This window comes from Rhea americana, unplaced genomic scaffold, assembly GCF_003343005.1.
Source record: "Rhea americana isolate MKP2758 unplaced genomic scaffold, rheAme1 scaffold_0, whole genome shotgun sequence".
NCBI classification, from domain to species: domain Eukaryota; kingdom Metazoa; phylum Chordata; class Aves; order Rheiformes; family Rheidae; genus Rhea; species Rhea americana.
The window spans coordinates 20,453,445-20,478,389 of NW_028185037.1; the positions used below are offsets into that span (position 1 = coordinate 20,453,445).

The window sequence follows — 24,945 nt, forward strand, 5'->3', positions numbered from 1 at the left end:
CTACCAAGCTAACTGTGGGGTAGGCAATAAAAAATAAATAAATAAAAAACACTACTATCAAGGTGACTAGAAGAGTTTGTTCTGTGACTGCTGTGTGTAAATGCACTGAAGAAAGAGGGAAAAAAAGGCAAACGGAGGGGGGGGAAAGCAATTTAAACTAAAGAACAATATTGACACAAGATCAAAAGGGCTGGAAAATGAGTCACAAATAAGTTTAAACTGGAAGTCCCTGCCCACGGTACGGTTCTGAGACAGCTCTCTAAGTTTATAAAAGCCTCGCCAAACAGAGCTAGAGGGACATCTTCTGCAAGCTATTTCTGAATTAAGTAACATTTTACGTAAAAAGCATGTAGTTCATGTCACGAGCTTGATTTCAAACACTATGGGGACCCTACGCATCACTAGTAAGTATCCATAGAGAGATTCATTTCTTTCCAAGTTCCTCCTAACTGCTAACAAAAGTAGTCGATAAATAGCTAACAACGAGAGCACTGCTGCTTAATAGCTTCCTCAGGARCAGATGTTCACCCACCGACTGGGTGCTCCAGCAAGCTACACGAAATAAGGGATGCTAGGAAACCCGGAGAGGTCAGTCTGCCTGTTTAACTGACAAAGTTCAGGACRTTCGTTCCCTCCAATTGATAGCTGTCTACTGGTCTTGTTTTCAGCCACTTTAAAACCTTTAATTATCTCTCTCTCTCTCTTTTTTTTTTTTTTTTAAAAAAAAGTAAGTTTCCTTATTTCRCTACCACAATTTGGCAATAAATGCTCCGGGAGGATGAACTAGGGGATACAACCACTCCATTCCAGGTTCAGTTCGATACAGCAAAGTGTACCGCATCTCATGCGGTGTGGAAGCAAGAGCTAAAACTGACTTCTTAGGTCTAACTYAACCTTGTGCATAGCCAGTTCAGGGGTACTTCCCTTGTGGTTCCCAACCTTTTTCCATCATGGTATTCAACACTGGCTTCCATCAAGGTTCCCAAGCCCAGTTTTCTTCATGGTTCCCAACCACCTCTGCTTGGCAGCCCTGCACAGAGACATAGCCGCATGCAGGGAGCTCCCCTCTTAGTTGGGTTTATTAGTCCTGGCCAGGTCAGGCCTCAATTTCTGGGGAGGACAGGCAAGCTCCAACTGTATCTTTTTTCAACCGACAGCTCTGGATAAAAGCATCCTAACGCAAAAGCGCAAGCACGTGGTTCACCCAACCCACCCGCCTTAGCAGTGGGGAAGGCAAGGGCTCAGGCCAGGCTTGAGCTGCTCCCACTGGTGTTTGGGTGCAACATAAAAGCAGCTCTGAACCTTCCCATCACGCAATATCAGACTTGATAAATCCTCTCACAGCTACTAGCATCGTTCAAAGACTTCCCAGCAGAACTGGGCCCTACTGAGCTCAGGTAGGTCCAAAGAGTGATTTGCTGTGAAGCTGCTGCGTTATGTTCCCCAACACATAATACCTGGGTTTTTCCTTTATCCATTAACTTGGATACTGAGAGCTAATTGTTTATCAAGTGTAATCAAAAAAAGAAAAAGAAAAAAAAAGAAAAGAAAAACCACACACACGAAAACCTAAGGTCAGTAAGTTCAGTGCTGAGTATGCAGTATCAATGAAGACACAGAATCACGACTCAGGAAAGACCTTCTGTTTGACAAGCTTCCTTTGAAAATCAAATCAAAAAGCTCCCTGCTTTTAATGCCTTTCTGGCCTAAAACTCTGCAATCTTTTTTTTAAAAAAAGAGAAAAAAAAGATTGCCACATACAAAGTTTTAGAATACAATATAAACATGAACATTAAGATAAAAAGTTCTGACATTCAGTTTTGCCAAAGAATTTAAAGAACCGTGGAAGAACAGGCAAAGAAAAAAAATAGAGAAAAAGAAGATGGGGGAAAAAAAATCTCTAAGCTAGAAAATAAGTAATTAGCTGCCAAATTTTAAGAGACAGAGAGACAGAACAAAAATGCGGATGGGGGAGAGAGAAAGAGGGAGGGAGGGAGGGAGGGAGAACTGCAGTGATAGCTTACGTTTGCTCCCACGAATCTCTCCGTTCTGGTCTCTGCTCACATTGCTGAGKCTTTGACAGTTGGAAGCTATTGATTTTGGTACTACAAGGCTTACCAAGGTGGATTTGTGTTCTCTATAGTCATTAACTACAGTCATTCTGCTTCCTTGAGGAAATAAAGGAATCCTTCAGGACAAACACTTAAAATTGAAGCAACTTCACTCCCTCCGAAATGCTGGTCCACCAAAGAACCACTGCTCAGAGGCCAGGCTGACCTTAACCTAGGAGTTAAGGCACATTAAGGGTAGATACGGGCATAGGTGCATGAGAACACCAAGGCTACTTTTGCTTGCAACGGATATGCCATTAGGTCCCAAGCATATGCATTATTATTTTTATTTATTTATTTTTAAGAGAAACCATGAGCTGTTGAACMTGTCCTACGCAGGCAATACATTTCCATTAGCATACTCTCCATTTCTCATTCTCTGCACCCTTCACCGTACGGTTCATTTAATTGCTGGGTAATTAAAATCCTGGCTGATCAAAGCATCTTTCTTATTTCTCTTGTTAATAGGGAGAWCTTCTGATTGGTTTTTCCCTTTTTTCTTTTCCAATCCCACACAGGCTGAACTGCACGTTTCTAAATTTTTATGCAAATGGTATCTTCTGTGTCCAGCAGAACAAAAGAAATCTATTTCCCTGCAGGTYTGGTGATATTTTGCATCAATTGCTTCACATTTCAAATTTCAATTTTGCCTCTTCAGTCTTCTTCCTTATAAGTCTTTGTACCTTTTTTCAAAGTGTAACTCATATCCGTGATTTTTTCAYTATGATTTGTAAACTTTAAATTTCATAACAGATGAACTCAACGTTCAGATTAATGTCTAACAATACCTAGAAAATTAAACACCTAGCTTAACTGTGTTACAATTTATCATCCTTATAGTGCTCCTCAGTCACCTCTAATGGCTTACACATAATGTGGTGAACAGGATTCCTACAAATAAGCACAARAAGTCTATGCATAGCAAATTATTTTTTCCCCTTTAATACTACAATTAAGTTTTGTAAAACAAATACTGAAAACAAAATAAGTTGCTTAYTAATCAGAACAATGTGACCAAATAAACCGTAAGTAATGTATTTTCCTCCTACCACAATTGATTAAAGAAAGATTGTGCTAAAATCCTTAATGCTTTCTTAAAATATATATATAGTATATTATATATATATATATATATATAATGTATGTATATATATACACACACATACACACATATATAAAAAAAAAGGTGATGGAACAGCTCCTTCTGGATGTCATCTCCAGACGTATGGAGGAAAAGAAGGTGATCAGGAGTAGCCAGCATGGATTCACCAAGGGGAAATCCTGCTTGACCAATCCGATAGCCTTCTTGTAGCCTTCTTGGATGGAAGGACTGGCTGAGTAGATGAGGGCAGAGCAGTGGATGTTGTGTACCTTGACTTCAGCAAGGCTTTTGACACTGTCTCCCATAACATCCTCCTAGAGAAGCTCAGGAAGTGTGGGTTAGGCGAGTGCACAGTGAGGTGGATTGAGAAGTGGCTGAAAGGCAGAGCTCAGAGGGACGTCATCAGTGGTGCAGAGTCTAGTTGGAGGCCTGTGGCTAGTGGCATCCCCCAGGGCTCAGTGCTGGGTCACATCCCGTTCACCTTCTTCATCAATGACCTGGATGAGGGGATGGAGTGCCTCCTCAGCAAGTTTGCTGATGATACCTAGCTGGGAGGAGTGGCTGACACACCTGAGGGCTGTGCTACCATTCAGAGAGACCAGGACAGGCTGGAGAGCTGTACGAAGAGGAACCTCCTGAGGTTCAACAAGGGCAAGTGCAGAGTCCTGCACATAGGGAAAAATAACCCTAGGCACCAGTACAAGCTGGGGGCTGACCTTGTGGAGAGCAGCTCTGCAGAGAAGGACCTGGGAGTGCTGGTGGAKGACAAGTTGACCATGAGCCAGCAAGGTGCCCTTGTGGCCAAGAAGGCCAATGGTGTCCTGGGGTGCATTAGGAAGAGTGTTGCCAGCAGGTGGAGGGAGGTGATCCTGCCCCTCTCCTCAGCCCTGGTGAGGCCTCATCTCGAGTACTGCGTCCAGTTCCAAACTGCATCCAAACTCTTTTCAGTGGTGCCATGTGACAGGACAAGAGGCAATGGGCAGAAATTGAAGCACAGSAAGTTTCCCCTGACCRTGAGGGGGAATTTCTTCCCTGGGAGAGTTATGGAGCACTGGAACAGGTTGCCCAGAGAGGTGGTGGAGTCTCCTTCTCTGGAGATCAAGGCCCGCCTGGATGCAAACCTGTCTACCATGCTGCAGGTGACCCTGTTTGAGCAGAGAGGTTGGACTAGATGATCTCCAGAGGTCCCTTCCAACCTTACTGACTCCATGATATATATTCATTAATGGACGTTTATATTCAGCATGCTTTGTGTAAAAACTTTCCCTACTTCAGCAATTTTTTCCCCTTGTAGGGAACCTGAGCCTCTGATGCATTCTTGGAGATCAATCATCTCTTTCTCTATGCCTTAATTTTACTAAATTTAAAAAAAAAAAAAAAAACTCTCAGAGAAAACACAGTTCAAAGCAAGCTAGATACTACTCAGAGTAAAACTAGCTCAAGTCCTGAAAAAAAAAAAAAACAGCTAAAAAAAAAAAAACAGCTCAATTCTTAAAAGCAGGTCAAGCAGGTGAGGTCTACACTCACTCCTCAGACTTCTAATACACAGTCTAGTTTTCTTTGTCGTATCTCCATAATGTAAGCGCAAGAGTCTCCACTCCTTGATCACCTCCAGAAGTTTACTTTTTGCTATTCTGGTATGAATTCATCTCTTCTGTAGGAAGTTTCTCATGGGTAGTACCTGCACAAACATCACATGCACCTTTTTTTCCATCGATGAATCAAGGGGTAGTCCAGAGTAACACTTCCTCAGATGCACCCAGCACCTTCTCCTCTCCAGTCACTTCAAGCAGATTTCTACATTAGTAGCCTCAGCATAGATAATAATCTTTTCTGGACTATATTTCATCCATATTACTTTCAGTACTTTGGTTTTCCAGATCATCTATTGATTCCTGTGTGGTATCCTGATCCTTTTTTGGAGAGATGGTGGTGCTCATCTTTGAGCCATCAACATATTTCATCAGTTTATGCTTTTTTTTTTTTTTTTTTTTTTTTTTTTTAAGAAAAAAGTAAAGGTCACTAACGATTCACACTAGTGAAACTGCAAAAGAATGGTCCAAGAGCAATACTCAAAAGCACTCCAATAACATGTAAGCTCATTTTCCCCTCCAGCCTTTTCTCATTGATYTGCTAGAAATAGTTGCCCTGCAGCTTCAGCTACCAGATGTTTTGGACACCCGCGATGGAGGTACCCATGGGCTTTGCACTGACCTGACTGTCTCAAGCTCTCTGTCTTTCCAGGTGACTTTTTGTTCATTTGTTTTCACTTTAGGGTGCTCTCTTTATTTTCAATATCTTATCTTTGAAATCACTACTGGTCCACTAATGTCTGAAACCTTTCTCTACTACTTTTTCCTTTCAGTTTAGAATAACCAAGACTTTGGTAGAAATTAGAAACAACAGTTGATTCAAAGTATATCACACAATAGCATGTTTTGACACGTGAGAACATTAGTAATGTGCAAGATGCCCTAGTTTCATCAAGTTAGTCCCTTTTTCAATGTACTACTCTAGTCCCTTAACACTTCCCTGTAACTAAAGCATCTTGCTAGCTTGACATTGCCAAAATATCCCCCGCATGCAAGCTGCTAGGATATGAAAGCCTTCCCACTTCTCTTGCATTTAAAAATAAAAACAAAAAAAAAAAGAAGATTTTTCTAAATGGATGAGGAAGGTTGGTTACCTAGTAGAATTCATCTCCCACACGACTGCTTCTGTTTCAGCCTCTATGAGCCACACTGAGATTCTCTACATTACGGACAGCTTGCTCTTGAATTTTTTTCTGGTTGATGCTCTTGCTTTCATCCTTGCACTGATCATAATAGCCAGGCTCATAATCATATCATAATTCTAAACTATCAGTCATTAAAGAATGTCTTACTTTGATACATGAACAGAATGATGGCATCCACAACACACCTTTGCAGCCTTAGAGATGTCCAATTTCCTCAGCTACTTCCTGAGAGACATTTCACAATACTTTCCTTTGCATTCAGGACACTCTGGTTTGACACTGCTACGGTCCCTAAGAGTTAATCCCATGAACRGTAGAAATATTTAATTAYGATCTGAGGTCTGACTGGAAAAYGCRAAATAAAATGGATGAGTAGGTGCAGTAATTAATTTTAAGATCCATGAAATAAATAAGCTCCATGCATTAAGAACTGGGTGCTTTTTAATTTATTAAAATTATTTTTTTTTTTTTTTTAATTTGTTAATAGTTTATTTAGAAAGTAAATACTTCTTTCTGTAAGATGTTTTGTCAGACTACCTAAGCAGACAGAACTTCCAAACAACCTGTTGTAAAAGGGACTGTGTACTCATAAAACACTTCAAAATCCACGTACATCTACCTCCTCTCCTGATGCCACTCCCCTACGAGGTAAAATTTAAAACCATCCTTCAGTTCTGAATTTTCCATAAATACAGCATGTCTTCACGATGCAAGCAGGCAGCCTAGTTATGGTGAACCCACAACAAAACGTGCAACGTTCTCTACCTAGAGGTTAATAGTTAAGACTTTGGCTGTTTGGCACCACTTTCCGTAATTACGATCCGGAGAGCGTTCAGTAACGGAAGCGTTAGTTTCCCCTTCAGTCACATACTGGAAAATTAAACTTCCTGCCTTGCAAAAACCGTATCCAGGCTTAATTTGAAATGTTATCATCTGTCTTGAAAACTCATGGATTATAAATGAAGAAGTGAAGAATGAAGGAACTGAATGAAACAAAAGAATGAACTGAATGAAACAAAAGAATGAACTGAATGAAACAAAAGAATGAACTGAAAACAGTAAGTTATTTCTGGACTTTTCCTGTGGTGAGGTTAGTTGTTCAGCTAGTTTCTCCAGCAATAGAAGAGCTAAATATTTGTTTATCATATTCTATTGCATTGAATTATATGATAATCATTATATTTAACACTTGAAAGTTTGTTCACAATTCTAAATTCCTAAATCAAATTTCTCTAATAAGCCTTCACTCTTCTACATACCATCAAGAAAAGACAAGTATCCCATCTTTACCTGGAGCTTGCAACCAATGAGGGAAGTAAAGYTTCTTCTGTTTTATGAAGGAGAATAATTAAACAAAACTTTTTGCATACAGCATTTAAAATGTTGGCAGCTTTATCAAATAAAGATTGAAAAAAACATTACCGTGCAAGCAACTCTGAAAGCCGCCACCTGACCATTTCCAAACCTAACCCCAGACCTGGCATTAACACTATGTCTTGGAAGAGTCTCGGTTCCCCGCCGCAATCTCTGCAGGCTACRTTTCTTTGACTTGATGATGTTAATATAGTCACCTTAAAACCACATCTATTCCTACATTTGGTTTGTTGCCCAGCAGTAAAAARAAAATATGCCATAAATTTCAGAGAACACTGAACTTGCTAGTGTTGAGCAGGATTATGTTTTTCAATTACGTGTGATTTAATAACCTCCCTAATAGACAACTCCACTTTAARGAGATGTCCTAAATCTTAAAATCAATTTTAACAACACATTAAGAACTCTCACTCTGCCCTTTGACGTATTTTTTTCAATGATCCTTTATGTTTTAAATATTTTTTTCCTGCCTAGTCATCTACCGTATATGAAACCATGAACAACACTGTCCACCAAAAGTCACTTTTTTGCTCTGCACAACTACTTTTAAAGCTGACTTCTAACTCTCAGACCGACATTTTAGTGCTATCTTTTAACAGTCATCTTTTGTATTTAATGCAAAGACAGAWTGTCAAATTTACATGAAAAATTATTTCAATGTGTTTTTGTAATTTTAGAAGTGTAATATTGCTCTAGTATGAATTAAATATGTCAAAATTTAAGGGAATTTTGAATTCCAGCTTGTACAAGAGCCAGCTTTTTTTTAATCAAAATCCTATTAAATATTCATTCATGTTTCAGTATAAGCATATATAATGCAGAAAACCTTTCAATGTAACCATCAATACGGCAAAAATCTTGACTAATCATAGAGTCAATTTTACTGCACAAGGCAACATTTCTTAGTCAAAATATGCAAAGATTGTACTAAAATAATTGCTAGCATTGAATAAAAATTAAGATGTAAGCAGTTCTTACCCACCTAAAAAGGAAAACTCAGAGCTGAGCAAGGCTGTGATTACAAGTGTTATGATTGAGAGAAACAAGCACCTCAACCTGCTGACAGTACCATAATATTTTTAAGCTACTTAAAAAAAAAAAAAATCAACAGCACAAAAAAAAAGAAGTAGGTAGAGAAAACTCACAAAAAATGCCTTAATAATTAAGACTGTAGTTCTTTTTTTGCAGGAAACCTCAATATTTAAAGAATTTAAGATTATTTTCCTAAGTTTATCTTCCCGTTGGACCATCAATGAAAGAGCTGATTCCTGCAAGGTAGTTGAGATCTCTAATAAGCCACAGGAAAAACAGAAATACTACTTCCATTACTTCCAAATTTCAGGGAAAAAAAAATAAACACAGGGATACCAAATTCACTTTTCACATTAGGCCTGGGATGATTTGAAACCCCAGACCCTTTCCTGTGCCCCAGAAGAGCTGAACAGGAAATACCTTCTGCTAAAAATGCCAACTCCAACTCTGGCTGACAACGTCGCACTGTTAATACCTGACACGTGCACACGCACGCTTGGCTGTCCAGACAGTCCAGCACCTCTTTATCATTACCATCTACCAAATTGAGAACATAATCTTTGAATGCCTATTCCATCCTCTACAGAAATCAAAAAAGTTAGTCCCTCCATGGCCACGGTGCCCTTTTTAACACGCCCCCCTCGCTTTCCTTATCTGACTGCCATCAAGGTTACCTGGCTACAATGTAGTAAAGTCAACTAAACAAAAGATTTAACCACCAAATATCTGAAGTTTTAATTAAAAGAAACACRTCCACGGTTTTTTATTTTCATTTTCCTTTCTGTTTTCAAGAAGAAAAGGGTATTTAATTGAAATGTCCTTTTCAATAACCTCCTTGGTGAGTTACAGCTTCTCTGTGGATGTAATTTTTATGTTATGCAAAAACCAATAATACGTTCGATAGTGACTTCAGATTTAGAAAATATTAGGTACGAAAACAAGGCAGACTTCTACCAAACCAGTATTTCCTGCTGAAAAAACAAAAACAAAAAACTTTCCCCCMAAATTTAGTCTTTTTCTTAATCTTTTATCTTACCTGTTGAACAACGTCACCACCCCTAAGCAAGCTATCTAGGGATTTACCAAGTCTTTGAGATCCCATAGGATCTCCCTTTCTCTGATTTGTTTAATACAGAAAAATCTCAGTCATACTCAGCCTACAGACTGTGTCAAAGGATTTYGCAGTGGTCTATGAGGCAGTGAGTATCACAGGCTTTAGGTCAGTGTTCATAYGGGCTGAAAGCTACAGTAACAAGGACACTTTAACTGAATTAAACAGCAGTATCAGAAACTACCAACTGCACAGGCAAGCTGGTCTTACCACAGATCAGCCCTGCATTCACGTTCTCCTGCAGGCAGACAAAAATGAATTACCATTTGGGCAGGAATAGCAAACACAATCTTATCATTCCAAATGTCTCTTTTACTACGGAAATGGTGGCATTCACCAGTCAGAAGAAAATTAAAAGAAAAAAAAAGAAAACAAAGAAACTCCACATTTTTCCTCTTTAAGACTCTCTCCCACAGGAAATGGGCAAGGGAASATTTTCAGATGCACAGCTCAGGTTGCAAACCCCTAGAAGGCCAGGAGAGCTCAGCAGACTGAGATGACACCGAAGCGACCCGTCAGAGACAGACCTCATAACTCASGTCTGACACAAGCCACTTAGTTCACAGATAAGGACCAAGGTGTCTGTGGCCAATGCAAGTCCTACAAGCAAGGGCTACCAAATCCCTGAGAGTCTGGCATCACTTAAGAGCAGAGGCCAGATAAGCACAGTTTTAGAGAGAAATGTTTACAGTCAAGGTCTGACATGTATACAACATATTTGAAACCATTAGTTGTTTTCATGTTCTCACCTTACAAACTTCAATATTCCTGTTGAGGATGGTCCATATGCTTGAAAAATAAAGAGCATTTAAACAGCAAATATACATAAACACTAGAGTTTGGACTTAGAGTTCGAGGTCTCCTTAGCTTTAACAGTTAACTCAATCAACAGTAACGTATCACTGTTTCTTAAAATTGGTCCTCTTTAGGTCATAAAATTCATTAAAACAAGGCGAATCCAGTTAAACTTGCTTTATAAACAAAAGGCTTTCAAAACAATTTTCTGATGAACTGGAGATTTGCTCAGTAAACTGTCCCTGTAATAGAAGTGTTGAGGATAAAACATCACATGTTTCAAAACCTCTAAGTAAGCCTTGTTACGAACCTCAGACAGAAGTCACGTTTTCATGACTCTTCAGAATTAAATTAACTCAATACTTCATAATTTGAACATCATTCTGAATGCGTAATTAAGAGAAGATCTTCTTCTCCACTACCCAGAGTAATAACCTTTTCTGTGCTTGAAAAGCAAGAATAATGGAAATGCCTAGATTAAGATCATAAATATACCACAGAGTTTGTTGTAACTCCATATGAAGACATTTTAGAGGTATTACTTTGTAATACACACTATTAGGCAAAGGAAAGGTTTAAGCAGCAGCCACCTCTCACACAAAACCAGCAGGACCACAAATTACAGGAACGAAGTGCATATTCAGATCTCACAGTTACTACCACTGAACACTGATACTTAAAATAAAATAGGCTCAATTTTATGTTTCTCTTCAGCTAAGCAAAAATATCTAAAGAAAAAAACCCTAGCAAATCCATCAGTATCCTTGACTGAAAATTAATTGTAAACAAAAACTTCGGCATTCTCACACATGGCACACTGCAAACAGGTTTGATGACATTACAAAGAACATTATTGAGGAAAAAGTACTGCCAAGAATTACAAACCAATACATTCCCCCAAAAGGGTCATTGATAGATTTCCACGTTACTCACCCCACTGAAGAGGAGCCAGCTGCAGATGCTCTAGGACCAGCTGATTGAGAACACCTTCCACACTGGCTTCCCCTCCGCGCTTCAGGGAAGGGTAAATGAGAATCAAGGAAAAACTTGGATTCAGAGAGGAAAAGAGCAGGTAATGCACACAACTTTTATTATTGAAAATCAAAACTCCATCCTAGAGACTCGTTAAAGGTTACGGCTACGGACTGGGTCTTATTAACCCATGAATTGGCTGACGATAGTAATTAGAACAGCTGATAACTTCAGATGTCAAAACAACAAATTAAGAGCAATCTGAAAACAAAAAAAGTGTTAAATTTAACAGGACAATACAAAATGGAACAAATGTACATTGGGAAAGCTGTGAACACTGGCTAGATGCGAGTTTGGTGGGGCCCGAATTAAGGGCAGTGAAGCTCTGCAACAGACTGCTGGGAAAAGCAGAATCCCTGTTTTCAAAACAGCTTCTAATATAAAAGGTTAAACAATATCCAGTGTAACTTAAAGACAGTATTTTCCATTTAAACAAACTAATAATAATTTTCTGTGGGATCTGTCCATCAAAACTATGATTTTTTTAAATAAAATTAAGGTCGAGGCTACCTCATAAACTCAAATGTATTCAAGGCATGGGGAGAATACAGCCTACACACTTTAAAAACACTGATGGAAAATCATGCAAACTTTCAGCTCCGATCTTGGATGTTAGGAAGAAAAGCAGCCATAAGTTGGGTTCCTGATGCAGTTAAATCTAAGTCCCAGGACASAGCACACTCGGTTACCAGTGAATGTTAAGTACAGTGCACTGCCACTGAGCAGACAGCCTCTAACTATCGAGAAGCATGGATAGTGTAACCCAAAGAACCATCAACACCCTTGCGATGAAGAWCAGGGCCAGGAAAAGGAGACTGGTCCTCAGACCCTCCGCCCCAGGCGTGGAGATGGTGGAGCTGCTCTAGCTGCCAGAAAGGATCACTACTGCTGCATCGGTGGTGACAACTGGATAGGCAGGGGATCTGACAGCACGTAGACATCAGCTCTGACCAACCATCAGAAACACATCCAATAGTATCCTGTGAACAGTTCAGCCAAGGATTCATGAGGCTTACATCCCAGGCCTGATCAGTTACCAATTAACTCCAATTCTGCATTTAATCGCTCCAAAATCATCTCTCCCCACTTCTGTGAACCAGCATTCTGAAAAAGGGAAACCTACTTTGGCAGTCAGAATTTCAGGAAAAAAGACCAGGAGCAAACTCACTCAATGCCCTAGTCCTGTAAGTCAGCTGCTTTCTGGAAAGTGAGAAGGTGAGGGAGGTTTACATTACCAGCTTTGGAGTTGCAAAGCATGCTGCAGTTGATGGTAAGTATCAACCAGAATGCACAAGTCTTGTATTCCTGGGCAGGAAGCCAGAAAGGCAAATTATCGCTTCCAAAGACATGACCTTTGTAAGCCTTGCCCAGGTAAGAGTAAACAGTTACTCTTATGGTACAAAGTTGCACCAAAGCCAGCAAATGCAGCTTTTCATTGATATCATCTAAATATTTATGGTCTCTAACACCATACCACTTTAATCTTCTACAGCCATCCAAACCTAGAGCATGGGATGGATGTGTCGAATATCAGGCATTGCTCTCTTTACTAGAAGGTCACTATAAATTTTGAGTGGCTGCAGAATTTCAAGGCTACTGAGGTAAAGTTTCCAGTGGGAATGATCTCTCCTTGAGTCAAAAACAGACCATAGACTTCCTGTTCCTTTAGTTAGCGCTGCCTGTCTTTTGGGGTGCAMGATGCAACTCTCAAAAGCATGGAAAAGAAGATGGAATGACCACCGGATGCCAGAGTATCTTTCCCTCGTGGCAGGCAAACCTTACAAAGTTTGCAGATGCCAGCGCTCCRTTTGGGAATGGACATGTTGCTAACAACAGAGATCTCAGGAGTAACCCTCACTAAACTCAGCAAATGAAGACTTAAGCRCTTCTCAAGCTTTTCAATCCACAAAACAAAATAAGAAAAATAAATTAAAAACAACAACAGAATGAACGTCCTACAKAGAGWTTGGGATGCAGTTAGCCTGGAACARGAATGAGAGGCCCCTGTCTCAGGTAGGTTGAGAGGAACGGATGGACACAGAGTCAGAAATGCTCCTGAAGTAACCATAGGTAAAGAAAAGTCCAACTGTAATTAAGGGCTAAATTCCTCTTGGTAGCAAGACAGATTGAGGTTCCACCCAACYACTCCAAAATTACTGGAACTGTTTTACTCAAATGTAGATCTAAGATAGAAGAATCTATGAGTTTTTATAAACTGCTCCTAAGCATGACCCAATACTTTCTCTGCAAAACTCTGGAAAGAGAAGCACAGAATGTGACGGATAAGATACCTTCTCCTATGTGTTTCTTCTATGCAGATACTCATCTGCATAGATACTTATCTGCAGGTACTGCAGATAACTCATTTTGACCACAGAACATAAGAGGCAGGAAAAAATATCTTAAAAACCTCAGATTAAAATGAGGTCTAGCAATTAGTGATTTTTAGACTCAAGAACTCAAGGAGATGTAGAAGAGGGGGATCAATACCACTTTTTTTCTTCTAAATAATCCTCATGGYCTCATATGGACTGAAAAATGTCTTAAATAGCTTTCATTTCCCTAAAAGGACTACAATTGAAAAAAAATTACAAATCTCAAAGAGCCTGAAAGCCCTAAATAACATTAAAGAAAAGCACCTATCTGTAAAATTGAAGGCAGCAAAATGTCACTTCCAGAAATTATCACTGCTGAAAGAATAAGACCTGGGACACCAACACGACAGAACAATTTCCATTAATGGAGTTATAGGATAGAGAATACATAATTTGGATTACTTTATAGAGATAGCAGATAAATATTTCTTTTACCACATCTTTAATGTAAGGAATATAAGTAAGTGAGAGAAAAACTAATAAAAAGGCAATATTTTAAAGAAGTTTTAAAACAGAGTGGCTGCCATTAACTGTAATGTTAAACTAACTTAACTGTAATTTACTTACAACTAGCTCACAGTGATGCCTAGAATATTACAAATTTTTAATGCTTAAAGCTCCATGGAAAGCTTGATGTCTCAGCTACCATTATAAAATGACAATAAAAAGGGTGATTCTCCATACTTTACTATTGGTAAATGCCATCAAAGCAGATCCACGTATTCATAAGGAAAACACATTTTGCAATTTTAAATTCAACACAGCAATGCATCTATAGATTATTTGCTAATACCAACTTCTTAAAGGTGGTGCAGAAGACTTGCTCTGCATGCGATATTTCTTCAGAGGCCCACTAATAAAAAAAAAGAGTAGTTCTTCAGGGTAGTAGAATAACCAGAAGAAAGTCTATATTTAAACCGGAAGAAAGTCTATATTTAAGCCACTATTCCTCTTCTATCACAAGCATTTACAGTGATAAAAAAAAATATGCATATCTATGGCTCAAATAATACAAAAAGGCATATACCTACACTTCCTAAGTCCTGTGGTCTGTTTTGGGCTCCCCAGTACAAGCCACCAAAATACTGGACAAAGTCCCCTGGAGGACTACCAAGATGATTAGAGGGCTGCAGCACACGACAGATGAGGAGAGGTTGAGAGAACAGGGTTTTTTCAGCATCAAGAAGAGGAGAAGACTAAGGAGTCGTCTCACTACTGTCTCTCTTAATTAGGAGGGTATAGAAAAAATGAAAGCAGACTTTGCTTGCAGTGGTAGGAAGAAGGGCAAGGGACACTTAACAAATTGGGAACACCTGAAATTTCAAATAGATACAATGAAATTTTTTYCATATTAAATGGGGTGATAAGACACTAGAAAAGTTTTTCCAGAGAGAATGGACACCGATAGCATTGAATTAAATATTATTGCTCTGCGTCTCCTGAGTGTACRTCAGGCACTTCTACAACATTGCTCATTTAGAGGTATTATGGGCTGAACACTGCAGCCAACGCATCGCCTTGGAGTACATAAGTAACTGGAGAATGCAGTAGTAAAATCCCAGAGCAAAAAAGAGAAAAAGCCTAACTTGGCTTGCCTACTTTCTAAGAGAAGCCTTCGGATGTCAGTTAAACCAAAACCCTGGCAGCGACAAGTGCCAATATACACTTTCGTTCTTAGCTCAAAGGGGAATCCGATACATAACAAAATTGCAAGATCTAGAATTTCAAATTCATTGAAAAAAAATTGCACAGCTAAACAGAGGTACACATTGCCCAAGTCAAGTTGGAYCTTGCGGAATACATTAGCTTAAATAAACCTCCAAACGTTTCGCTGAGCTCTCGCTGAGGTTAAAAACTTGCTGTTCCATGGGAGTCAGATGCGTAAATGTCTTTAGGAGCCTGGGCCTCGGCTCCTACCACATAATCTTTATTATTAGCACCGTATGCATCAGCCTGGAATGAGACAGCTGACTCTCAGTTTCCAGTGCTGTTCATATTTGGCAATTTAAGACACCATATTTTTATTTGCACAAGCAAACAATTTTCAGCTGAGGCCCCAAAGCCAACAGAGCCAACGAATGCGCAACTACCAGATGCTTTTTAAGAAAAAAAAAAAATTTTTTAGAGTACACCTTTATTTCGTGTTTCTCTAGCAACAGATTGTATATAAGGTAAACTGTTTCACGCTGAAAATCTGAATGACAGTCAAATGAACTGCTTATTTTCCTAAAGCAAAATTTTGTCTTTGATAATATTTTGATTATCTCAGATGKGCTTGGGTGTCCACAACCATAACTGAGCATGCCACCTGAAACCTACTGCTTAAAAAGAATGAGGATTATATTTTTAAAAAAGGTTTCTATCTTAAAATTGCTGATTTCTTTCTCTCTGCTATGTTGTACTCCACCTCTTGCATTCTTCTAAAATTTATTTTCAGTAATGTATTTCTCAGTTTCTTTGCAAATGCAGGTGGAAGCAACCACACCATCATAAACAAACAAGGAAATGTTCATAAATAAAATTTACACTAATGAAAAACAATTTTAAATGATTAATGATCACATTTTACTTTTAGCAGTAGCCTTAGTCGTATTTTAAATTTCCAGCTTATTACTGTGGCTCTTTAGTATTAAAACTAATTACACCCAGTTATTAAGGTTCTTAAATAACTGCTACTATTGTAAACAATTGTAGATGTTAAGAAGCTGCACGGAAATGTAAAGCTCCCTCCAACTGAAGCAGTYCTCCGGAAACCTTTCCTGATGCACAAAAGCACCACAACACGCAGTATTTTCATAACCGGAGGTTCATAATTATGATCATGATCAACTCATTAAAAGTTGCACAGACAAACGTTTAGAAAAGCAAATTTCAGTAACAATTACCACCGGTTTGCTGTCAGGCCCAGACAGCATATCAAATGGCATAACTCAAGGTTCTGTAAAACACCTCATCTTTTTAATATTTTGATTAGCTATTTAGATGATGAAACAAAAAGAAAGCCATAAAATTTGTGCATCTGGAACTTAGAAACTTAATAAACCGGTGCAATGTACCAAGATCATTTATTTAGATGAAATTCAATGAAGAAAAGCTCCAAGTATCAGGAAAAAAACGAAACTCATAAACGGAAGATGGGAATAATTGCCAAACAGAGATKAGTTATGTTGGACCATATGCAAAATACTGATCGGTATCAACATAGGACTCATCGGTCCTACACTGATCGGTATCAACTGCTGCAAGAAGACAGGTCCAGCTCTCTGCGTCACATTTGACACACACAAGGTAAATCTTTAATTCCACAGGAAGCCCCACCGGAAATAATGTTTCCAGCTTTGTGTTCYGCTCATCAAGAATACAGCTACCTTGCTGACACTATTGAAAGAAAATATGGTGTGAAGAGAAGCTGGCAACTGGCTTTAAATATAGAAAGTAAAAACTAGAGGAAGGGACACCAAATACAATTTGCAGAACGTAAGAAACACTGCAAATACGACAGGCTTCATACACATCGCTAAAATTAATGCTGAAGTAAGAAAAAAACTGTCAGAAAAATTAAAAATGGAACATGATATTTAAATTGGCAGTAGGGCATTTTTAAAATTTAAATTGGCATTTCCAAAGGTTATTTGAGCCAGGCTTAAAACATTCTCCTAAACGTTAGAGTCTCATCTCACTGAAATAGCAATTCTTACTTGATCTGGGAAGCAGATTAGAAAATTTCTCAGACTGAATCCAAACCTGGAGGGAGGAGGAGAGAGGGGAAGAAAAGATAGTTTAGTTTGCAGCAGACTTATTCTCTGATCCAGTTCACCATGAGGCTGCATAAATCACAGAAAAATTTATACTGGAAGGCAACTCTGGACATCAATATCCAACCTGCTGCTCAAAGCAGGGAAAATGTCAAAGTTACAAGAGGGTGCTTGCAGCCTTGTCTAGGAGTTCTAAATATCTTCAAAGATGGAAATTTTACAGCACTTCTGGGCAAGCTGTTCTCCTGCTTGACCACGTTCATTGTAAAAGGTTTTTTCCTAGTACTTGGCTGGAATTTTCTTGGCTGCAACTTCCTAGAGTTGCCTCTCATCCTTTCACTGTGCACCACTAMGAAGAGTCTGCTTCTGTCCTTTCCACACCCATCTTCTGGGAGCCTGAAAAAAAGCAGCCAGATCCCCACCTAGGCCTAACTTCTCCAGGTTAAGCAAATCCAGTTCTTTCAGCCTCCCTTCACACATGCATTAGAGTCTCCTAATCACACTGGTGGCCTCCCACATCCTATTTTCAGTATCTCCATCAGTCTGAGAGAGCAAAACAAGACAGTACTCCAGCTGAACACACAGGAGTGCCAAGGGAAGGGTAATAGTTACTTTCCCTGACTTGCTGCATATATTCTCATTTATGTAGGACAGGGTGCTGGGAGTTGTCGTCAATACGAGGGCATACAGCTGACTCCCATTCAACTTGATGTCCTAGAGGACCCAATGTTCTTTCTGCAAAGCAGCAATCAGTTCCTAGTCTATATTGATGCACAGAAGAGCTATATTCCAGGTGCAAGAATCTCCTGTGCATTTTGTTGAAACTCGTGAGGTTTCTCCAACCTATTTCTCCAGCATGCCAAGACCCTCCGAACGGCATCCATGTCCTCCGAGATATTTGCAGGTCCCTCCAATTCAGCATCATCTGTGAATTTTCTGAGGGTGCCTCACCACCAGGTCTTTGATAAAGATATTAAGCAGTATCTGTCCCAGGATCAAATTCTGAGGAATGCCACTCATAACTGGCTGCTAGTTAAAATTTGACCTGCTGATCACAACCCTCTGTACTCAGCAATCCAGCCAGCTTTCACCYATCTTGTAGTCCACCCTTCCAGTCYATACTTCCCCAGTCTGGCTACTGATCACCAAACTGTTTGTCATCTCATCACAGAAGGCAAACAGACTGATCAAGGTACAACTTGCCTCTGTGAAATCTGTGCTGGCTGCTGCCAGTCACTTTGTCCTTCATGGGCCTGGAAGTGACTTCCACAAGGATTGCATCATATCTTCCCTTAGGACTACGGGCAAACCATGTCACCTCTCCTCATCATGGTCATTGCAACTTTCCAAGGTTATGATGGGAATCAGTCTCCCARTGATCCTGGGCAGCTCTCTCAGCAACCATGGATGCAGCCTATTCAGTTCCATAGACCTCTGTGAGTCAAATTTACTGACATGGTCTCTAACTTCTTCTACCACTGTTAATACTTCTCCCTCCCAAATTCTGCCATTAGGCAAAGAGGATTGGTAGGCCTGTGAGATGACTTTGCTAGGAAAGACCAAGACAAATAAGGCATTGAACATCTCAGCCTTCTCCATTTCAGTGCCTTTGATTACAAAGTTGCCCRCTGTCTCAGCAGTGGGTTTGTATTTCCCTTGATTGTCCTTTTGTTGCCAGTGTATCTACTGTGCGGTTTTGTTTTCTCTGCCACCTTCCATATATTTCTTTTTTGCATTTGTGCTCTGTCAGTTCAGCCAAACTAGTCTGATGCTACATCTTGCTTGAAGAGTTGGCTGTATCTTGCTGACTACTCAGAAACTTTGCTTTGAGAAGGATGTTCTTCAAGGTCAATCAGCTCTCTTGGACCCCTCTGCAACCTGTACAATCCTGCCTGCCTATCAGTTCTCCARAGTCTCCTCTCCTGCAGCCCTGAATCATTATTCTGCCACCTGCTTTCTCACTTCCCGCAGGATATTGAACTCCATCACCTTGGGGTCACTGTAGCCAAGGATGCCATCACACTTCACATCCCCAATTAGATCTTCATTATTTGCAAGCAGCAGATCCAGCACCACACATGCTAAATCAAGCCTGTACACAGAAAGCATCCCTAACACACTCCAGAAATCTCCTTGCCTGCAATAGGGACACTTCTTCCAGTTCTTTAAGGAAGATTTCACCCACCTTCTCCTTTGGATCTTCCTTCTCCGTTGTTCTCCCACTACTCTTCAGGCTTTGGCCTCCATCCTGCAAGGTACAAAGTTTAAAGCGCTCCTCACTAGATTAGCAAGTCTGCTCTTACCTCACTTCTTCAGGAGAGTGAGAAGAGGCAGCCAGAGACAGAGAGGGAAATATTGTCCATTAGAAGAGCAGGAAGAGTTATGCCAAACTGAACTAAATACAAAACTGAAGTATAAATAACTTCTTGATGACACCTCTACCAGGTAGTTCTGTGCTTCCTAAGAAAAATCACTTCAGCCACCTGAACATTCTTAAATCTTTCTTTGCATACTCTTCTAAAAATGAAGATCACTTCCACGTGACCAAATTCTCTGAAATAATTTTGAACATAACTGAGCTTCTGAAGTCAAATGTGGATGGCACAAATCAATGGTATATTCTGAGGAGTAATCATCTCTTGCGGGTACAGACCACAAAACCTTCATCTCCCACCTACGGAATCTGATTTCTTAAGCTATGACTCTGAAGAAGTCAGGTATCAAGTATCAATATAAAGATGCAAATCTTAGAGCCCTCTGCAACAAACAGCACTCTATAAATTTTAAAAGACATTTAGCACGGATGCCTTCATCCAGAAGTCAGAATGCATAGAAGCTCCTTGAGAAAAATATGACTTTTGTTTAAAAATATTTAGAAAATATGAAGAGAAGCGTAAATTGAAAATATTAGCCACCTTAATACTACATGTGCTCCATCTGTTCAAATCCTGTGTTAAAACAACAAACCCTGGTTTATAAGCTGATACCAGATGCCATTTACCAGATGCTAAAAACAAGACAGCGTGTTCTTAATTTAAATTATCTCAATACACATATAATCTCAATGATACTATAAATTAAATTACTCCAGTTTCTTTTTAATTGAAAAGGCATGGCAGTAAGCTTTCTCAGAAGACAGTCCATTTTCCTAATAATTTTCGTTCTGTCAAAAATGTAGAAAGGTTGACCTGAATAGTACGCTGTGTCCTCTTTAGCTCCTGCCTCYCACTCTCCAAAAGCATAAAAGAAACTGTTACGCTTTACAGTACTTTTGCAAACAAAACACTGAAATACTCATCAGTTGAAGACCTGAATATTTCAATGGATAAAACAATGGAAAATACATTTGCCATACTAGAAGGTGCTGAAGAAGTAACCTGATACTTCTCATCATTTTTGGACTATTTCTGGTACTCCAAGGAGTTCTAAATAATTGACATTTTATGGCAGTCTATGTCATCCATCCACTGAAAATTTGAAACTTTTGTTTGTGTGACGATTTCATAAAACATCAACTAAATACTGTAATTCTTCCCAACACAGATGATGGTTTGCTTAGAAAAATATGAAATACTGAGTTATTCTTTTCTTTACTGTTCCTACCACAAATCCAATTATATTTTAAATGTAAAAATAGGCTTTGGCCTCCCTATGCTGGAAACATCTTTATGAACTTTTCTTTGGTTACTTATGAACACTGAATCGCTCATAAATTCTAACCATGACAACTCATTTTTTCCATTTTATTGCACTGATAGAAACAAATATTGGTTTCTATTTATTTCTAATAGACTAAATAATATATCCCTTCCCTTTTAAATAATATATTATCACTTATAGCAAAATTGTCCAAACTATGTTCTCTAAAATCTATGTTCTTCTCACGTGTATAGGCATATTGGCACAGAAAGGTTAGCTGGAGAGCTCAAAGTAGTTTGAAGATGGCAGACACCTAAGAAGTCACCTCGTCTTCTCATACAAAGCCTTTGCAAAAATGCTTTTTCTGGTAAGGAATATAAGCAGAAAYATAGCTTAGTAATTTCGCAGATAAATAGTTTTTATCTCTTGGCTGCATTTAGAGTGGTTTCTGAAGGAAAACAAAGCTTACACAGCTAGGCTGTCCATCAGTCTTTCTGAAATAAATTCTGCTTGCTAGCTTCAAATTACTCTGGCAGAAGGAGAGATGTTATAGAAGTGAGGAGAGAATTGTTTCTTTTTCTGGTTGAAATCTAAATGCTGTTGTAAGGAATGAAAGGATGARAAAGACTGACTGTCATTGGGACATACAATCTAGAAAACAATTTACACGTTTCTTCAATAACTTTTACACACATACACACACTTCACTGCCTTACATTACAGTAGTTTTAGTTCTGGTTACAAAAAAAATAATAATAAAAATTGTAGAAACATGGGGACTAACTCTTGCCCTGAATTTAACGGATAAAAATAATGAATTGTCCTATCAATTTTCTTAGGTACTGACTTACATACTGATCGTTCTGATAGCAAAATACAGAGCACAGAACGGATGTTAACAGTGTTGCTCAGCAACAAAAATGAATGAGGATGTATTTTTACACCCTGATAAAACTATGACAGCTCTGCATTCAATTCCAGCATAAGAATTCAACTATGCTATCAAAGAATATTTACATCTTTCTATAACARGCAAATTTTCTAAGTGAGTTCCGGTTAAATATTGACTTTTTGCACAAGTGAAATTCTTTTTGAAAGGCTGCCTCGGGAACCTGGGTGGAACCAGGCACCAGGAACTTCATTTATATTTCACTTGTCTTTGCCTAACCATGCAGAGCTTTATGCAGTTTTAATAATTAGTAATGAGGAATCATCTCAGATCACTAGATAAAAGTACAATTAAAAGTACAAAAAGGTGTCTCTAGAGATAAATCATGATTTTATTGCCACTCTTCTCTCACTTCATGCCAGCWACCATCACGCGAATTTGAGCACGATTGGAGTAAAAAAGACAAACCTCCTGAAGGACACCGCGCAGTAGCAGCGCCTGGCTTGGCGGACTGCCGGCAGCACACTACCTTTCCCTGTTGACAATCATGGAGAAGGGTATTTTTGGTAAGCCTCACCCAAGAATTTTTATGGAAATCATGAAACTTGCAGGAAAACAAGTGGTTTATTTTAACTGCAAATTGAATGTATATGAAATCTTCTTAATGTACTTCTTTATTAATAATAATGACGTAATATTTTATTGCATTAAGCATGATTTGGAGGGAGTTATGTTTAGGATTTTCACGACTAAGTCAACACTGAAGTCCTTTCCAAGTCTTAAAAAGGTTGCCTAAAATTAGTTATACTACTAAATCTGTAAAGAATTAGATATAAATACTTCTAATACGCTCTGATTTGTTCAAATATAATTAAATATATGAAAGCTCTATAAATCATTTAGTACATCTTTTATGGGCTCAATTCACTCACGCAGTATAGGGGAGAAGAGAAAAATTAGACCCTGTAAAACTACTACACATCAATCCTMACTGTACTTCCTCAGTTCCCTAAAAGTTTTGAAAAACATGCAGGGCTTGAGCAGACTCAATGACTTGGAAAAAGCCATTAGAGTAAAACCCAAACATCATCTAAATAATATACAGCACAATTAACCTTAAACAGTCTACAATTATGATAAGCTTCATAGTTCTAATTACTTTTCTCTTTAGTAACACTGCTATACAGTGAGTTGAATTATAAAATAAAATGTGTTACAGGGCACCTATTTATATATTTTTAAATGAGGTATTTATGAAAGGATATAATTTTCCAGCAAATATCCAGCTTGCTGTTAATCTCCAGACCTTTCGCCTGTTGCCTTTCTTCTTCCAGCTGCTTTGCATTCGCAAACTGGGTCCCATCAGCAGGGGATTCTGGAAAGCTCTCAAAATTGAACTTGTCCACTTGGATAGCCATACTGTAGTGCAAGGRAAAGAAAGAAAGAAAGAAAAAATCACTGTAACAACTTTAAAGAGATGCCTTCTACAGAAACCTCTGCAGACCACTGTGAAACCAATCGCTACAAGATGATAGTGGATTGGGCTCAGCGGGATCTGTTCCACACAGTAATGACGTAGGAGCCATATGACGTACRCTGCCAAAAATAGGAGCCTGAGCCTGTTCAAGATGGTAAGATAAACAAGCATCAGGCAATGTTTTAATGCCTTAGCGAGCAGTACGCAAGATACTTGTTTTGCAGTTGGAACCAGCTGACCTCACTGTGGCTCCACAGAGATTCATCTGCTTTTCCTCCTGGCATGCAAACGCTCCTGGTGTGTTTTATTAAGTTGTCAAAGATCTAACGTACTGTGCTGCCAAAACAGTTCTAATTCCTTAAATTGGCTGAAATAGAGAAGTAATTAATGAAGAATAAAAATACATTGCTTTTGAGACAACTTTGCCAAGCAACGAGCACTGAAAACCATTGGTGGAGCATAACTACAGTCGAAGAGGAGGTATGGAAGGGCATTTCACATCATACAGTGGGGTTACTATTCCTCCCTTGCTCTATTCCCACCTATATCAAAGAGGGAAACAATTTCCACAGGTGTTCCCCAAAAGAAAATACCAGTAACTGAAGTCAACAGGAAAGTGCTTTAAAATCCCACCAAACTAGACAGGTTTTGCATAATTAGCATTTATTTAAGAGGAAGTTGACCCTAAGAGAAACTGGAAAAAGACACAAGGCAACTATAAGAGCAAGGAATAACCCAGAAATTATACAGTTTGCTGTGGAAAGATGAATTTGAATAAGCAGGTCATGCTTCACTCTGAGCAAAAAGCTTCACCATGCCACAACTACCACATCTACAAGCTGTCTCCTCTGCAGACCAGATATTTGCTGATCTTCACATTTAAATGTAAAAAAAAAAAGTCAGTGGAATTAATCTCTGCCTCTCTAAGGGATAGATTTTTTTCTTTTTTTCTTTTTCTTTTTTTCTTTTTTTCTTTTTTCTTTTTTTTTCTGTAGCAAGAGATCATAATGATTTCTTCATTTACATGCAAAGACCATCAAATGTTGGGCATATAAAAAAGCTAAAATGAACTATCAAAAGTATATCACTGGAACTTCAAGAATTGTATCAGAAATAAAGAATGTAATGAAAAACCCCTAGATATGATCTGTACAGTGGATTAAAAAAAAACAGGTGAGAAAACATGACTATAACATCACTTCTCACTGGTATATAAATATGACTTAAGTCAGCGAACGCCGCTGGAGCTTCCAGGATTTTGTACAGGCATTGCGCGTGGAAGACAGAGCTGCAACTGGAACACCGCTAAAYCATTTCTGCCTTTGAGATTACTCTGCGGTAAAGGACTTGACGCAAACCCCTGCCTGATTTCCAATTTATATAGAGCACTGCTTAAATTCTAACACAAATACTCATCCTTAGTTACCTAAATTGGTATTTCAACAACAAATTATTTTTGTTTCTGAACAGTCAAATATGTTCAGAACCCATCTTCCAGCAGCCCCAGAACACCACT

At 38.9% G+C, this 24,945-nt stretch overlaps 1 protein-coding gene across 4 annotated transcripts in view; it reads right to left on the reverse strand.

The window, feature by feature from the left end:
- TRAPPC9 (trafficking protein particle complex subunit 9) overlaps positions 1 to 24,945 on the reverse strand; it is a 458,914-nt gene that overhangs the window by 210,678 nt on the left and 223,291 nt on the right. For all 4 annotated transcript variants that reach the window (XM_085321706.1, XM_085321778.1, XM_085321550.1 and 1 more), the window contains 2 exons: positions 23,218 to 23,371; positions 11,196 to 11,286 (listed from right to left, as the gene is read on the reverse strand). In XM_085321706.1, coding sequence (XP_085177832.1) covers positions 11,196 to 11,286; positions 23,218 to 23,371 — 245 coding nt within the window. The remainder of the gene's footprint in view (positions 1 to 11,195; positions 11,287 to 23,217; positions 23,372 to 24,945) is intronic.